General features: G+C 43.0%; 1 protein-coding gene across 1 annotated transcript in view; it reads left to right on the top strand.

Moving 5' to 3' along the window:
• The first annotated feature begins 2,617 nt into the window (after positions 1-2,617).
• NOSTRIN (nitric oxide synthase trafficking) overlaps positions 2,618-18,473 on the top strand; it is a 57,329-nt gene continuing 41,473 nt past the window's right edge. The window contains exons 1-2 of the mRNA XM_082689254.1: positions 2,618-3,051; positions 13,081-13,166. Coding sequence (XP_082545380.1) covers positions 3,025-3,051; positions 13,081-13,166 — 113 coding nt within the window. The 5' untranslated portion in view covers positions 2,618-3,024. The remainder of the gene's footprint in view (positions 3,052-13,080; positions 13,167-18,473) is intronic.

Here is an 18,473-nt window from a genome sequence, read left to right as displayed (position 1 = left end):
ATGACACGTATATCTCATTTTGCCTGATTGTCTTTGGAATTTCCTTATGTGGCCTTCCTGTACATATGCTAGTATTAAATTTGATTTTCTCCTGTTAATTTGTTGCATGTCAATTTGAGACTTACTGTGGCCAGAAGGACCTTGAAGAGTGCAGGAGTTCTTCCTTCCTCATAATATTAAACTACAAGGCTCTTCTCACTCATGCTCGCACAGGAACTCAGCTCCCTTCTGCCAGTCTCCCTGGACCATATCTGGGGGTCAGGGGAAAGGGGTTCTCGGAGGTGCAAGGACAAATGTACTCATGCCCAGGTGCCTCACAAGTGACAGCCTCTGGTGCTGGAGACACCCTAGAGAGCCCGATTGGCTGTTTGTTCCTCCCCCACCAGCCACCCCAGGGTGAGAGTACTTTGCTATGTTCTTTGGGTCAAAAGGAAGAATGAATCTCCAAGTCTGTGTCTAAAGTCATTAGAGAATTAATTCTTTATTTCTCTCCATAAACTCAGTCTCTGCCGGAGTTCCAAACATGTCCCCTGAGGTTGAACTGGGGCAAGGGAGAGGATGGCAAGTAGCAGCCTTGCCCTCCGTCATCTTTTCTGCCTTATCTTTTTAATCATTCAAGAACAAATATTGACTGACCATTGTAATGAATTTAATGTAAAACTAATCCCGATTCCCTGCCTTCTCTGTATCAGGGGCGAAATCTCCCCCACCTCCATGAATCTGGGCTGGTCTGTGAAAGGTTTTGGTCAGCCGAATGTGGCTGAAGTGATGATGTGTCAGTTCCAAGCCTGCACCTCAAGAGGTCGTGGGTGCTTTTACTCACTCTCATCTCCTCACCAGACCCTTTGAACAGCTCTGGTTTGACTACTGGCTGAAGAAAAATCGCCTCAGCCTGCAGCCAACCATCTGCCCAGCAGAACCCCGAAGAGCCGTGCTGGCAAGCCCAGCCAAGATCAACAGTGTGTGTAGATGACCTGCTTTCACATGAGGGATCCTGAGGAGACCTGAAGTACGACCCAGCTAAACCACACACTTGTGAACCAAGGAAGGTCTATGCTTTTTGAAGCCACTGGGTGTTGTTTGTTACACAGCATCACTGAAAATGGATAACTGATACAAACCTCTTTCTGATCTCCAGAATCAAATTTTTTTCCTTCAGATTCAAACACCTCTCTGAAAAGTTTAACAAATAGCCAAAGTCTAGTTTTCAGGCCAGATTCAGCCCGGATCCCCTGCTGCCCTCACAGCCGTCTGTGAGGAGGGTACTGCAGCCACAAGAAGGTATTTTAGTTTAGCAGATGTCAGAAGCCTAAAGGAAAACTAGTCAGCCTGCTGGGAGAGACACACATGAGGACGATGGGGGAAGCAACACCCTACCAATCTTCAATAGGGCCACGAAGATCCCAGTAAGTGTGGTGTGATGGCATATCCTGTGCAAACCAGCAAGGGAGGCCGATCTCCCCATTTTGAACAGAGCTAGAGCTGAAATAAGACCAAGAGCCTGGGAAGTCAGAAGGAAGGCTCTGAGCTGCCCCAGGCCCTCGAACCAAGGCTCCAGCCAAGTTGATCTACAATCTCTGGTGGCCAGGAAGCCGCCCAGTGGGTATCCGAATGACATATTAACTTCAGCTTTTAACCTGTCTCTACATGTCTTTCAGAATGCCGAGTGGCCTGATCTGATTCTCGCCCCTACTTGCTACTGCTCCATGTTGGAACCCCCAGTGGTAAACGCCCTTGGGAGAAGCTAAGAGGAGAGCGCTGTGTGAATGATGATTCCATGACTATGGAGCACTCTTCTCCATCTGATTGCAAGGCGGCATCTCTTCCCCCCTGACTCCTTCCTCTTCATTCCTTATTTCTAGGGACTTTGAAGGAGCCTGCATACCTAGGGTAGATGAATAGAGTTTGCCTACCCCGAGCAGCTCTATAATGTGCCACTGGCTTCTCCTGACAAAGGTCCTCTCAGACTGGGGGCCTGCCAGTCATACCAAAGGTGCCCACAGCCCAGCAAATGGCCACCAAAAGGCAAATGGCCACTGAAAGGCAATAAGACTTTAGCTGGAAATCTATGGATTGACGACTGGGTGCAGAGAAAGCAATGAATAAGTTTCTGGTAGTGGATTTCTAGTTTACTGTTTACTCTTTTGAATAATAATATACAAGAAAGTGAGGATGAACATAGGAAAACCCTCCTTAACTTCATAGTTTGGCCTCTTGGAGGGAGAATGATGGTTCTGAGAATGAGTTCTGAGAATGAGGGTTGAGTTGAGTTAGGCCCTGTGAGGTGGTTAATGTGTGTCTTGCTCCCCATAGACTTTTCTAGACATTTTCTTACTATGGTCATAGTTCTGTGAGTGTGGTCCTAATTGTTTGGTACCTGGCCCTGGGGTCATTTGATTTGGGGGGAATAGTGACTCCGTGTATGTGTGTGTGTGTGTGTGTGTGTGTGTGTGTTAGATAAAGAAGGGGGTTGGGGGCATCAGAGCTCAGGATTGGTCAGTTTGCATATCAAAGTCACTCTCACAGGCAAGTTGTTTGTTATCTCCAGGAATTAGCTAACCCCAGGAGGGGCCGTCCCTCCTTAGGTCTGAAAGGCCCCAACATGCCAGAACGTCATGAAATAAAGAAAATTTTAAAATGTGATAAATACAGTAGGCCAGGAGACTGGGCGTCCTCGGTATCTACCCTGAACACCCGAATTATTGGGACACTTGACGGCTTCTGGGCCTCCTCACAAAGTCAGGCAGTTTAGGACTCAGTATTCTGCCCTCTAAGTGTTTACAGAAGTCATTCTCAACATGTCAGCCCAGCTCTCTTGACCCAGAGCAGTTCTTTGCTTTTTCAGGAAACAAACGGGATGAAAGTGCTGGGCTGGGACTTCCTCCTCAGGGTGTTTGACAGGGACTGACGCACTCTAGGCCCTTTGACTGCGGGAAGTTCAGGCCACACCCAGCCTTGATTGTACTTTCTCGAATGCTGAACGCCGGAGCATAGGTAAAAGGACAGAAGGAAGAACATTCCAACATGAGGGACCCACTGACAGATTGCTCGGTGAGTAGCTCTGTGTGGTTTTGCGCCTGTGGGTGAGAGGGCGGCCTTAGAGGGCTCAGTTTATATATTAATGGGTTTAAACTTAAGGAATTTGAGACATTCTGAGGATAAACGTGTTTAGACTTTGGACTTGATACAACAGTCTTATGGCTTTTCTTTGGTTCGATTGCAAACAACCCTTTCTAGCAAATGACAAGGCAGGTTAATAATTGTCATCTTTTATTCTCATATGGTTGGAACAACTTTGAGTGGGTATAGCATCATATTTGCTTACAGATGTGGCTGTTTGGAAAACATTCTGAAGACAGATGCCCAAGGGACCAACATGGTGTGGGGAGCAGCTACCCAGATGCTCAGAACCCGCAGGCAGCTTAGGGCTCTGTGAATGAAGTCAGGGCGGGAGGTTTTGCCATATTTATCCACATCCTGGAGAGTCCAGAATTGTAAGGCCTGCAAATGGAAGGCCAGGCGCCCCCACCCTGCCTGGCCTCCAGTGATTCTCAGACTGGTCTCCCAACATGTGTGTTTAGTTCTGGGAGTGTTATCAAAAACAGAAGATGGGTCAAGAGTCCGAAGATGGTATGAGGTGGTCAACAGAAAGAGCAGAGATGAAATTTAGGAAATAAGGAGCAATTAAAATAAGACACGTGGCCGGGGGTCGAGGGGGGGGGTGCTCCTATAGTGTGGGCATAGAATAATCTAGAATCATCAGGGTGTTAGCTCAGTAAAGGGTGGCAGAAAACCAAGATCGCTCACATCAGAAGCAAGGAGTTGCATTCATCCCTCAAGTATTTTATCAAAAAAAAACCTCCCTAACAATAACAAACTGTAGAAAAGCAGATAAATGAGGGCTGCAGGAGAGCTATAAAGGAAGAGCGGCAGGGGATTACTGGCTAGATTTTTGTCTCCACAACGGACAAGCACAGGTTTAAAGACGGTGGAGCTGTCAAGGCGAGCCCACAAAATGAGTTCATGAATCAGAGGGGCAGGAGGAGATGAAGAGCATTGACTGGTACTATTAATAACGACCGTGTGATAGCAGGTTCTGTCTACTTTCATTTTTTAAATGCAAAAGTAAATATGTGTCTAACGTAAAAACGAATTCCAACAATATAGTTGTATATAGATTCTAAGATGGAAAATTCTCCCCCTCCGTTTCCTCCTTCCCAATCTTTTCTTCATTGGGAAGCACAGACAATTTAAAAAAAAAAAAAAGGTCTTTTATCGTTCATGTATTTGCTGTGTATTTTTCTCTCCCTGCATTTGCTCCCTTACCAAAGGTTACCGCCTTTCCTTTCTTCCCACCGATACCCTGATGATGTTTTTGCATGGGGGTGGTTGAGCAAGGCAGGGATGGGGTACAGCAACAGTCACCAAAGAAGAAAGTCAGGACCACATGAAGAGTGAGATAGAAGAGAGAGAAAGTAGGACCAAGTTAAGTTAAGGGAGCAACACAAACACAAACTAGTAGCCTGATGTTCTTTTCAGAGGCTGCCTTCAGATCAGGATCTGGGAGACATGTTTCCTTCTGAGCAGCCCCCCAAGAGAACCTGTCACCACATGTATGGGTCAGCCTCATGCCCCCTGCTTAACGTACTTAGGGGTTCTTTTCCCTCAGCCGAGCCGTCTCCTCAGGGACTCCCATCTTTATCCACAACCTGAAGTTTTCTCTCTGGGTCCGGTGCCATCGAAGGTAGTCTGGGAGTCAAGAGGAGGCCGATACCCAGCCCTTCGGCCAGAGTTCCCAAATTTTCTAAAGTCATGGAATCTTCATTTAAATTTGCAACTGTTTCATTTTCAAGGGTTCACATTGATTTCCTGGTGCAGTTTTAGCTTGTGCTTGGGGAATAATGTTGTAAGAAGATAAAGCTTCAGTTTGGCGGCAGAATAAAACAAAGAATGGACTGCCAATGAAGGCTTCATGAAACACAGGCATGGCTTCATGAGGAAACCAAACAGAACCCAAAGATTTAACCCATCTGCAGAATGTTCCAATCCATCCCTATGGCTGCATGGAACATGATTAATTCATAAAGCCTTAGCTTAACTATAGTTTTAAGCTGATCTGCCCTATGGGGTCCATGTATGAAAATCAGTGGTTACACGATATTCATTGGGAAAAACATGGTCTCTTTGTTTCTACTAATCTAACTGAAATTTTAGAATTTACTTCAGAGGTACGTGGATGGCTCAGTCAGTTAAGCATTTGTCTTTGGCTCAGATAATTGTCCCAGGGTCTTGGGATGTAGCCCTGAGCTGGGTGTCAGGCTCCTTGTTCAGCAGCCCCCCTCGTGCCCCCACCTCATGCCTCCCCATGCCCCCCCCATGCCCTCCCTAATGCTCATGCACCCTCTCTCTCTCTTTCAAATAAAAAGAAAAAATCTTTAGAATTTACTTCAATTCTGAATATAAGCAACAGACTTCGGTACTACCACAATGTCTGTGATTTATAACCCAAAAAATCATACCTATTTTTATATAATATCACAGGGGTTGCAATTATCTAGAAATATTGTATATATTCCGTGTGATTTAGAAATTTAAGTTATTCTGAAGACTTGTTATTTAGTATGTTAATTGAATAGCACATGTAATTTTTAAATGCTTTTTTATAATTTTTTTATTTTTTATAAATATATAATATATTTTTATCCCCAGGGGTACAGGTCTGTGAATCACCAGGTTTACACACTTCACAGCACTCACCTTAGCACATACCCTCCCCAATGTCCATAATAAATGTATTTCAATATAATGTTTCTTTTGTAACCCTATGCTATTTTCTTGAATGCATTTTAAAAATATTCTGAGTAAAGTATAGATTTCACAACACACCCAAAAGAACCATAATACCCAAAAATATTTTAAAATCTCTTATTAAGTTCATGCTCCAGTGACCAAGATAGGCTAATAGCTGTCAGTGTCTATGCTCAAATTATTAGTTACCAGGGTAGCACAAAGATGGCCTAAAAGTTGTGTAGGCTTTTAACTAATCTTAAGCATGTCAGAACTTATTTGAGGAAGGGTTTGAAGTTGTTTTTGCAAAGGAACATAATTGGCTCTGGGCCTTGATGTCTCTGAGTTTAGCTTCTATACCTACAAAGAAAGGAAGGAAGAAAGAAAAGGAAAAAAGAAGCTCAGTGAAATTTTCAAATCCAGGTGCAAGGCAGTAGACAGGAATCGAACTATCTCCAAATGAAATGATCCAACCATTTTTCTTCAAAATCAGCCCTTCCTGTGAAATAAAACCATGGGAATCATGGGCAGATAATAGGCTGTAACCAAGTTTAGGCTTTTACTCACTCTGCAGTGTCCAGGTAGGAACCTGTCAAAGCAGGCATTTTGGACTCCATATAGTCTGTCCCTTCCCGTAACACCATCAGCTGCTGAAGCAGCACCAGCCAGTCGTTGGGACACCTCTTCCAGCCACCTCACCTGCCAGTCTGGGCGGCTCAGCCTGGGTCATGGGATGTTCACTTGCGCTAAGACAGAAGATAACCGTTACAATGGTCCATGACTTCTGAGGGATTCTGGTGCTTTGCACAGATAAGGAGGCAGATTGGGTTTGACCACATAGATGTCCTGTGGCCCACAGCATCCCTGAGATAGGTGATATGTCCCCCACGTCTCACAGGCCTGTTTCCTCCTCTGGAAAGGAAGAAGAGGAGATATGGAGTGAACTATGCTTTTTAGTGTTCTGTATCTCATAACTTATGATGGTCTGCCGTGGGGATTCCAGATCTCACCTAGATAGTCCATTGGTTAGCGGAGCAGTGGTTTGAAGTATTATCCCCTGTGAATCAGGATTCACAAAAAACAGTACTGTCATGCCTGTCATAGGAAAGACATCAAACAAAAGCTTATTTGATTAAATATAAATGGAATATCACAGTTTATTTGATACTCTGAGGGTATCACTGTCTAAAAGCTTTCCATATTGCCATCTAGAATAGAAATGGACTTTTCTAGAATAACAGAATTTAACCTTCATCATTCAAATTGTGGAAAATCAGAAAGAACAGCTAGTCTGGGGTTGATACATTCTGTACTGTTTAGAAGTTATTCCATGATTGTTCCATGTGCCCATGACTTTGCACCATTTTTGGTGATGACAACGTTTATACAACAGAATTTGCTTACAAAAGCTGGGCAGAAATAAGCTTTTTAGACTGAATGGGAAATGCCTGTGTATACCAATTTTCTTGGTGAAGGGGGTTTTTTACGGGCTCAAAAATGTCCCAGATATTCCATCACTAGCCTGAACTTCCTTTATCAGGGAAAAAATACATAACCTTTTTCCTAGTAATTAATGAGCCCAACGAGAGACAGCACGTTAATAAAAATTCCTACGGAGATGTAAGATCAACAGTAGGTTCTTTTCCTGGAATGAGTATTTGGTAAGGGTCGGGTATTTGAAAATTCAGTGGGTGGGGAAAGAACACCAAATATCTACCTTCCATATGATTTTGACTAGAGAAAACATTCTTGTGTAGTTGATAACATTAGGAAGCCATTTGTACTGATCATAACACTTAAAGGTAACTATTTCTCTGAATAAACCTAGTGCAATTATACTGATTAGCTATTTATAAATATATTTATTTCTGGTAGTTTCTCTAATTGATTGGCTCACTTAATATTTCTAATCACGGCTCTGCCCTTAACTAATGAAGTTACTTTCAGCTCTTTGGTGCTTAACTATAAAATAAAGGGATTAGACTTTAGTGATTTTCAAGCTGTTGAAAGGTGATGGGGCTAGTGTGTGCTCCATGGAATCCCTCCAGTGGCCTCTCTGGTGGATGAAGTAGGATGCGAAGGAGAGGTGAGATCCAAAGGGATCAAAAGGTGACATTGATCCAAAGCCAAGGTCAAGAGATTTCATCACCTCAAAGTAGACATGTTCCAAGATTTTCTGGGCTCTCTCTCTCTCTCTCACACACACACACACACACACACGCATGCGCGTGCCACGCACGCACATGCATGACAAGATAGTCCTGGGTTCTGCTTTGATATTTATGCAAGTCTTTTCTTCACAGATTTTGTCTTTAGGTCTGAGTAGATGGTACATGAAGAAAGGTACACAGTGTCTGTTTCGGTCTTTTATTTATCGTTGTCACCTTTATCGCAGGGGAGATCAGGGTTTGTCAGGGAGTGTCAGGTACATTGCATACAGGGTCAAGATAAAGATCCTCTCCCATTGCTGTGATAACAACAACCTGCGGTCGTCTGATCATCAGGTTAACAACAACAGAATATATTGAGCGGCTTCTGCACTAGCGTGTGCCTGGACATCCTGGAATTTGGTGAATGGGTTATAGGTATACCTGGGACGTGAACCTTGGCAATCCTCAAATTGACAGGATGTGGCTTGGGGGCGCTGCAGAGATCACAGGCCAGTTTCCTCTGCCTCAAACCACTTTGTCCATTTACCGCACACTGTCCCAGTACAACTATCATTTTCTCTTTTTTTATTATTTAGTTTATTAATTTTAAAAATATTTATTTGCTTGAAAGGGAGTGAGCACATAGGGGAGGGGCAGAGGAAGAGGAAGAGAGAGAGTTGTAAGCAGACTGCACGCAGAGCACAGAGTCCAATGGGGGGCTCGATCCTAGGACCCTGAGATCGTGACTTGAGCCAAAACCAAGAGTTGGATGCTTAACTGACTGAGCCACCCAGCCCCCTCCCCCCAGTGGTGATTTCCTAAGTGTGCCATGATGTGAGAATGTTAGGAAGTAATATAACAGGAAGTTAACTTCCAAAATCTAAAACTGGCAGGCCCAGGGTCAGCTGAAGCATAAGCTATACTTTGAGCGGCCTCTGCTTGAAACTGTTGAGTTTGGATGACTGGGGAAGGACAGGGACTCTCCACTTTCTCACAGGATCTCCAATTCCCCCCCAAATCAACTGAGTTTTGAACTGGCCTCCTAGAACTAGTCCACTGGTGAATGTACTTTAAAATAGAATAAGGAACATTTTGATAGCTTGGTAAATAGAAAAATTCTCAACTGGTTCTGCTCATTTCTGCCTTGGCTAGGGGCAAGATTTCCCCTCCAAGCCCCCATCCTCACACATGAGGTCTGAGGTACCCTGTTATCTCCTAGGACTGCCGGACACAGACTCCTCAGGTGATGGGGCTAGTGTGGGCCCGTCCCCTAGGGACAGCTCAGCTCACAGTCCCTTCCCTGCTCTCCTGGCTCTGCTGATGGTTCTTCTCCCTCCTGCTCTGAAGCCTACCAAATCCTTTAATCCATGGGTCTGCTTTGTCTTCTCCCAGCCCCAGTCCTTGGCCTCATAGGTTTTCAGAGCAGAACTCACTCACTCTGCAAACAGACCTTCTAATCATTCTCTCTTGCATGTGGGCCCCTGGTGTTTGTGTTTGGTCTTTGCTTCTGTTTTGCTATGGGCTGGAGAGCGAGGCAGATAGAACATTACATAAAAAACTCACAATTTAATACTGTGAGACATTTCTAAATAAATCAAATAAGAAAGCTAAATAACTTATAAAGGAAATCATAAAATTTTATTGAACATAAAATAAGATTTGAACACATGAAAAGACTTACTATGTCCTTGGATGGGAAGTCTAAATACCATAAAAAAAAAGCCGATTTCCACAAATTTATATATATATATATATAAATATATATATATATATATATTTATATATATATATATATATATGATGCAATTCCAATTAGGGTCTCAACAGGGTTTAAAAAATGTAATTAGATAAATCTTCATATGGAAGAATAGATGCCCAAGTATAACCAAAGAAATTATGAGAAAGAAAAAACAGTTACTTAAAGAGAAATCAGAAGCAAAGTGTTAAATGTCTCTATAACTTAAGTAGTGAGTTCATAATGGGTATCATTTTTATTATCTGTATTATTATTATTTTATGAAACATAAAAATGTTTCATAATTTAAAATAAAAAGTTAAAAGATTGTGTATGAGTTAGAACTATGCTCAGCTGCACATTTCAAATTCTAAAAATAAGAGTGGCCTTAAAAAATTCTATTATTTTATTTCTCTCACACAGAACAGAAGTCCAAAAGTAGAGAGCTAAGGGCTTGTGTAGTGGCCCCCAGGACCATCAGGAACCCAGGATCTTTATCTCTTTCTGCTCTACTATCTTAGCACAGGCGTCTATACTCAATTTTACCTTACGGCCTCAGTCATCATTTCTTTCTTTTCTTCAAATTTAAATTCAATTTAATTAACATACAGTGTATTATTAGTTTCAGAGACAGAATTCAGTGATTTATCAGTTGCATACAGCACCCAGAACTCATTTCTTCAAGTGCCTTCCTTAATGCCCATCATCCAGTTACCTCATCCCCACACCCACCTCCCCTCCATCAACCCTTAGTTTGTTCCCTATGGTTAAGAGTCTCTTACAGTTTGTCTCCCTCTCTGGTTTCATCTTATTTTACTTTTCCTTCCTTTCCCCTCTGTTCATCTGTTTTGTTTCTTAAATTCCACATATGCGTGAAATCATATGGCATTTGTCTTTCTCTGACCGACTTATTTCACTTAGCATAATCCCCTCTAGTTCCATCCACATTGTTGCAAACAACAGCAAAATTTCATTCTTTTTGATGGCTGAGTAGTATTCCATTGTATATGAATACCACATCTTCTTTATCCATTCATCTTGTCCTTGGACACCTGGGTCTTTCCATAGCTTGGCTATTGTGGACATTGCTGCTATGAACATTGCGGGAACCATCGTTTCTTGAAAGTTCAGGTGTCAGGAAAGAAGAGGAAGGAAACTTCACTGAAACCCCACACAAAACTCTCGCCCATGCTGCCTTGAGAAGCATTTAGTCACATGGCTTCCCCTAAGGGAGAGACACTGAGAAATAACTTTATGCCAGGGGCGTGAGCCCTGCTCAACATATACCTGTTTTCTTCTCATGATACTTCTATGTGATTTGTGGGATGTTATTTGGTGATATGGGAAAAAAATAAAAGGCTTAAGGGGAACTTAGTGAAAGTGTTTAGTGAACAGAGGAGCCAATAAAAAAGCTAAACGGTCTTAAAATGTTCCCTAAAACTTTCCCATTGTCCCGGTAAGGGGAGGAAGGAGGACTTATAATATCAGATCATTCCTATGCCAAGTTATTTTTATGGAACTAAAAATGGCTTGATTGCCAAATAGTGATTTTACTCTCATGACTCGGAGGAGAATCATTTCCTCTAGAGAGCCTACACCTAAAACCCACTGTAGGGATGTTTTGCTTGCTCTGCAAAGAGGTTTAAAATCTGTAAATTATTTGCTGCAGTTGTTTTCGGAAAATATATTTCAGCGGCCAATCCTTATTTCAGCTTTTTGGGACAAATTGGAGTATCTGGCCAGCGTGGGCCACATTCCCTGGGTCCAGAGCAGTGGGGGCAGCTGTCTGTGCAGCTTGACCCCCCCCCCCCCCACTGCTCACTCATTCAGATGCTGACAGGTGCCTGCAGTCCCATGATTTTGCCAACCTTGCTTTAGGAGTTAACAATGTCTTTGTAAAGAGCTTTGCCCCCTGACCACTGTCCTTGAGCCCAAGGCAGTTTCAATGAAACCTCCTGTGTGTCTACCAAATCCTGCTCTGGCTTTCTGTGCTCAGTTCAGAGGGAAGTGAAACCACTGCATGAAGACAAAGGAATTTAGCATCTATAGAATGATTGTTTTCCTATTGCCTAGGTATTGGTTCTTTCCAGCCCTGAAGGTAGAGACCTGGTCAGGTCATTGCTTTAGGTCCTTTCCTCCTCCATGGCCCCATGTCCTCTGCTGGCTACTCTGCTTGCATCAGACACCGGGTCCTCCCGTGACAACTGAAAGGTGACCTTGGCCCTGAGGATTCATGGATGTGAACCTGCCGGCTGTGTAGTAGGTGCTCAGTGAATGAGAGTTCTCCGTGCAGTGCCCAACGGAGCGCTCCTGGAGCACAGAAGACACAGGCTCATCAGATGAGCAGAGCTACAGCACGGCACTTGTTTCATAGAGAACTTTCACCCTCTTCTGTAAAATCTCATTTTATTTTTTTTTTAAGATTTTATTTATTTATTTAAGAGACTGGGAGCAGGTGGGGCAGAGGGAGAAGCAGACTCCCCGCTGAGCAGGGAGCCCAACTTGGAACTTGATCCCAGGACCCTGGGATCACTACCTGAGCCGAAGGCAGATGCTAAATCAATTTAAAAAATGCAATGAGGTAGCATACCTCCCAGATGAAAACTCTGAGGGAGGGCTCTGGGGACCGTTCTACCACCCAACTGAGCTACTGTCTGTCAGGAAAACTGCAGAATTCATTCACATTTACTCTGTCCATCTGAACACTTAAAATCTATTGTCATCAGCATCTACTTTTACAAATATGATTTTCAGGAGGACATTGTGGAGTTCTGAATTAAATGACAAAAGCTTTCCCTTGGAAGTCTTATGTCTGGAGGCTAAATTCATATAGAAATGAATTTCTAAAGGTTTATTCCTACATGTATAAAAGTTTGGGACAACAAAAATGTTCAACTCCTTGTTCCAACGTTCTTATTACTAGAATAAATGAGATACAGAGGGACTAGGGAACATATTACTAACTCATTATTCACTTACATCATCATATCTCAGCCCTCCTACGATATTCACTTTAATGAGTTTGGGTTTTGACACCCAGGCATAGTGTTGTGAAGTTTGGGAGGGGGACACAGAAAATGATGACTCAAGATACATACTGCAGAATGTACTCTGAACCATCCTGGGAACAAAAGAAGTGACAGAAAGTTAGACTTCAAAGTCACCCCACTGCTGAGTCGTTGCCTGGGGAGAAACAGACAGACCAGCTTTATTTTTGAAAAGTTCTCCAAGATAGTTCACAGCCAGGCGTAAGAGACTTAATCTTTATTTTAGGAACTCACCCAAAAGGTGTGCATCCCTGTAGCTGCACGATCATTGACAGTGACAATCATCATTGCGGAGCATGCGGAATTCATAGTTCTATTTTGGACGTGCTCATAACCCGTCTGTGCATCTTTTCTCTTTCAGTATAATAAAGTGTACAAGAACCTAAAGGAGTTTTCTCAAAATGGAGAGAATTTCTGCAAGCAGGTCACATCCATTCTTCAGCAAAGGTACAGAGCGCACGTTTGCAAAAAACGGTTCTTCCTCTTTAGTTGGAGCTAGCGATATGACTGTTGGAGTGATTACAAGCTGTCCTACTTTCCAGAACTCGGTGTTATATTTTGGTACTTGAGAGACTGATTTGAAGAGTGATTCTCCTCTGTTGCACATTTATCACTGGGGTACCATAATAATCAAGAAACAACAGGAAGTAATTCTGCGTGGGAAGGCTCAGTCAAGTCTCTTTTGACTCCTCAGACTGAGTTTATCACCCCCTCCTGAGGCATTCCTTGTGCCTGCATGTCCGCCATTATTGTACTTCCCACACTGATGGCAATTATGAGCTGACATTTCTGTCCCCCCGCTACAGGGGAAGGCTTGTTCATCTTTGCGTCCTGAGCTTTGAGAGTCTGGGCTTTTGACTTCATCAGTAAATGTCTGATGAATGAAAAGCAACCATTTTTCAGTATCACCTGGTCTTTTTTTTTTTTTTTTTAAGATTTTATTTGTTTATTTGACAGAGATCACAAGTAGGCAGAGAGGCAGGCAGAGAGACAGAGAGGGAAGCAGGCTTCCTGCTGAACAGAGGCTCAATCCCAGGACCCTGAGACCATGACCTGAGCTGAAGGCAGAGGCTTAACCCACTGAGCCACCCAGGCGCCCAGTATCACCTTGTCTTAAGACTAGATGTGATATGTGTCAAGTTGGTGACTGTGCTAAAATGAGCACCCCGAACTCAGTCAAGAAAGTCACAGAAGTTCCTATTTTGAGTTGGGCCACTAAGGGTCTCCAAGCCATTTCCCCACATCTAGACAGCTCTATAATAAACAATTCTAAAAAGGGCTCCAGAAGAGACTGCATATTCTTTTAAGGTAACCCTTTCAAATTTAAAATAATTGCAAGTGTAGTAGACATGGGCCAATGGCCGCCTGCGTTAGTAGAACGACAACAGAGGAGAATATTAGCATCATCGGAAACCATACATGAGGCCAAGGAAAGATACAGGAAAGCTCAAACAGGCATTTATTAAAAGAAAGAACAACTTCCCCAAAAGATCCACAAAACAAAAATAGGTTTGTCAAACAGAGTTGAAAGAGAAAAAATTAAATTAAGATGCTTCTGTAGCCAATTGCCTTGATTCTATGAGAGGAACAGGGAGGACCAATCTGAGAGGGAATCTCTTCCGTAAGAATTTTTTTTTATTTTAAAATTTTTATTTTAAAATTTATTTTATTAATTTCAAAAGAAATTAATAAAATATGGCCAGTTAACCATTATACAAATTCAACCCATTAGCTATATGAGAAAGCACTTCCCTCCTGCAGATCTGGAAGCATCTGTAAATATATTAGCCATGCATATGACCTGGATCAGAAACATCTGGGCTTTGATTATTTTGATGCACCTGTGTTCAAAATTCGTCCCCAGTAGAGACCTATGAAGACAGAAGGCAGGTGGTAAAAAATGCCTCACAAACTGACTCAACAATGAACAGAATAAATCTGAGGCAATCACTGCCCCCAAACTGCCTTATTGCTTTCTCTCTTGAAGTTGCTTCCTCGGGCTACCATCTTTCCTAGACTTAGTCATGCACAAAGCCTTCCACCCACATTGTTCTACAGCGTCAAACAAGCTCCAGTGAAGTAAAAACACTTGGGTAGCTAAGAATATTTTGCTCCATGGTTTTACCTTCTTGTGGAGCAGAATTCAGAATCTGAAGATCTTTTTTTTTTTTAAGATTATTTATTTATTTGATGGAGAGAGAGAAAGCACAAGCAGGCAGAGCAGCAGAAAGAGGGAGAAGCAGGCTCCCCGCTGACCAGAGAGCCCCACTCGGGACTCAATCCCAGGACCCTGGGATCATGGCCTGAGCCAAAGGCAGATGCTTAACCCACTGAGCCACCCAGAGGCCACCTAGAATTTGGAGATCTAAAGAATACTACTGGTTAGCAAAATTACATGCACTTTTCTGGGATAAAAACTACATAGTGTAAATACAAAAGGGGAATCTAACCTGACCAGCAAATTTATGCTAGGTATTAGGTCATTTATGCATTAGATGCATTTTGTAAAGCTAATTAATTAATTAATTTTAAATTTTAGGTAGTCAATATACAGTACAGTATTGATTTCAGGAGTAGAATTCAGTGATTCATCACTTACGTACAACACCCAGTGCTCATCATAAGTGAGCTCCTTAATACCCCTTACCCATCTAGCCCATCCCCTACCCTCCTCCCTCCATCAACCCTCAGTTTGTTCTCTGTTGTTAAGAGTCCCCTGGATTTTTACCGTGTGGCTGGGACCTCTGCCCACCCAATCAAGCCTAACACCTGGAAGCCATCCATGACCCCTTGTTCTATCTCATCTCATGACCACGTCTTCCTCTTTTTCTCTTAACCACCTTTCATACCTGTAGCTTTCTTCTCATTTAATGGCCTCTGTCATTGTTCTGGGGGGAAAAAAAATCTCTTAACCTAGTAGGTGAGGATGAGGTCACAGTTTCTGAGCATGTGCCTTTGTCCTTTAAATCCAATGTGTGATTGTGTTAAAGTGAACCCTATGACTTTGACATCAGGTATTTTGGGAGCTGCTGTGTGTTTCTGGCTAAGTCAGAGTTGCTGCTACAAACAAAGGGAAACTGAAACCACTAATTGGACAAAAGAAGCTAAGCATGACCATGAATTGCAGAATTTCCAGTCAAAATGATGTTTCAATAACAACTGCACTTTTTCATCATCACCAATTAGGCCAAATTGGTAGGCAGCTGAGCTTGGCAGTGCAGCATTTTCTGGACTTAAAGCTTGATTGTGGTGCTGTCTCTTGTAGTCACATGCTAATGTGGACTTGCCATGCAGAACTACATTGCCAGGGCTTTGTAAGCAAGATGTCTGGAACAGTTGAGTATCCAAGGACAGTAGAGGCCCTATTCTGGTAATGTAAGTGTAATAATAAGAAAATAAACCCTTAATATCTTTCATTTATTTATTCACTCGATCTGTAAGTATTTACTGCATGTATTTTATGGGACTGATACTCTTAGTTCAAAGAAGCCCCATTTGCTCCTTCATGATAACTTTTAGAATGCTGGCCTCTGGATTTGTCTTCAAAATTGTCTATGTCATATCCTTCAGTGGAAATGCCTACACTCTGCATTCCAAGAGTACCACTGATTTTCCTGATGGGGTTTCTCATTACTTGTCTATACTCTAAGTACAGGATAGTTTTTGTAAAGGGTACCAGCTTTCTAGGTATTTTTCTAATAAAAGGGAGAGGGATCATTGACTTATATGTAATAAATCTACCCATTTAAGAGGAAAGTATGACCAGCACTCATCTCCAGATGGCTCATGAGAAACGGCTTTTCATTCTTTGTATATCCGTTGCATCTGTTGAGCCACTAGCAGTCACTGTCCCCCTTCATGAGTCCTTGCCATCCCTCCCACCAACTTCACCATCATGGATTTGTGCATGCTGTGTCCTCTATCAGGTAGACGCTTCTTCACCTTGGTTACCAGGCTCCATTCAACGCAGTCTTCACGATTTGGTTATCCCCTCGTGTGAGCCTTCCTGGACTCCAGTCCCATCTCAAAATGGTACCCATCAGAGATGCACAGAACCAGTGCTCGTCTCTGCGCTAGACCCTACTGCCCTATACTGTCGGAGTCTGTTCACTTGCCTGTCTCCTCCACTGGAGGCCGAACTCCTTGAGAGTCTGTGTATCCCAGGGGACCAGCACAGAGCCTGGCACAGAGCAGGCATTCAATAGACGTTCACTGAGTGAATCAATGTATTAATGTAAGAATGACTTCAGACACTCAGAACTTTTAAGAAGTTGAAGATAGGCTATTTCTGAGGTGCAGTAAATAAGTGTGTCCAAGAAATTTACTCACATGGTATATAGAATATTCTTTTGAACAAAAGCTAGAAAAGAATGACAAAACCCTGGGAGACACCATTTATCCAGCACAATTTCCAGATCAGGCACTGTTTTAGATTCCTCTTATACTTGTTCTCCTTTACTTTCTTAAAATTCTCACAACTCAATGCACTGTGAACGTACTCTGGTCCATTCCTAATATACAGGTGGGGGTGTGGGAAAGAAGATACAGTTTGATTTCTACCCAGCTCATCGCAGGCTTGCTGTAAGGGCATCTGCCAACTGAGCAGGCTGTTTGAGGTACCACCAGCCGTGGGTGTTCCAATGTGTTCAAAGGCCCTGGTCCAGCTCCCTTCAGAGTCTGGAGGTCCTCTGTGGGAAGGAACATCAGCAGCCATTAAGCCCAGTAGCTTTTTTTTTTTTTTTTTTTAAGATTTTATTTATTTATTTGACAGAGAGAGAGAGAGAAAGTGAGAGAGTGCGAACAAACAGGAAGAGTTGCAGGCAGAGGGCGAGGGGGAGAGGGAGTAGCAGGCTCCTTGATGAGCAGGGTGCCTGATGCAGGGCTTGATCCCAGGATCCTGAGATCATGACCTGAGCCGAAGGCAGATGCTTAACCCACTGAGCCACCCAGACGTCCCAAGCCCAGTAGCTTTTAAACCTGGTAAGACAGAGGTGTATGGGAGTCCTCAGGGACCCCTTCAGGGAGTAAGCAGAAGTTAGATGTGGAGGGCTCAGCTCCCTTGTCACAACCACTCCCGTTATATCCAGAATATAACATTTCTATGAGATGGTGAGATTCTGTATAAAACTTTGTTTTCCAGCTAAAAAGTTTTGAATAGTGCCCTTTTTGTCCATTATACCTGCCTTCCCCCATGACAACACTTCCACCTGACTTCACGGACCTCACTTTGTTCCAGAATGACCAGGCAGGGAGAATGTGAAGTCTAGAGCTAGGGCAGCTGTCACCCGCTCCCTGGGCTGGGAGTGGGTGGGAACTGAGTAGGTGTCCTGAGTCTGGCTCTCCCATTTCAGCTTCTCATACTGTTCTTAGCAGGCAGAATTAAGGCAGTCAATACTGATGAAATGGGAGTTGTGGGCTAGCCAAAGAGCCCAGCCGCTTGAATAACAGAGCTTCTATGTAAAAATGTCCTTTAAATATCCTCTAAATAACTGACTTTTAAAGATAGCCTATTAGTAAGACAGGCTTGTGACTGTCTTTTATGAGGCAGACTGCTAAGGCTTGGGGACAAGGCCAGCACACCAGCCCCCAAGCTGGAAGCTACTGCTGGTAGAAAATAGGCAACAAGGAATAGGGGTGTTTATGAACAAAGATTTCAGATTACTAAAATGCCTTCTTAACTCAAAATGAAGGGATGGCTCTGTCACCTGCTGTTCCCAAGCTTGAGAAAGCTTTGGTTCAAGTTTAATTAGTCTC

The sequence above is a fragment of the Mustela nivalis genome (assembly GCF_964662115.1).
Source record: "Mustela nivalis genome assembly, chromosome: 11".
Lineage (NCBI taxonomy): Eukaryota > Metazoa > Chordata > Mammalia > Carnivora > Mustelidae > Mustela > Mustela nivalis.
This window is presented reverse-complemented; position numbering and strand designations above follow the sequence as displayed.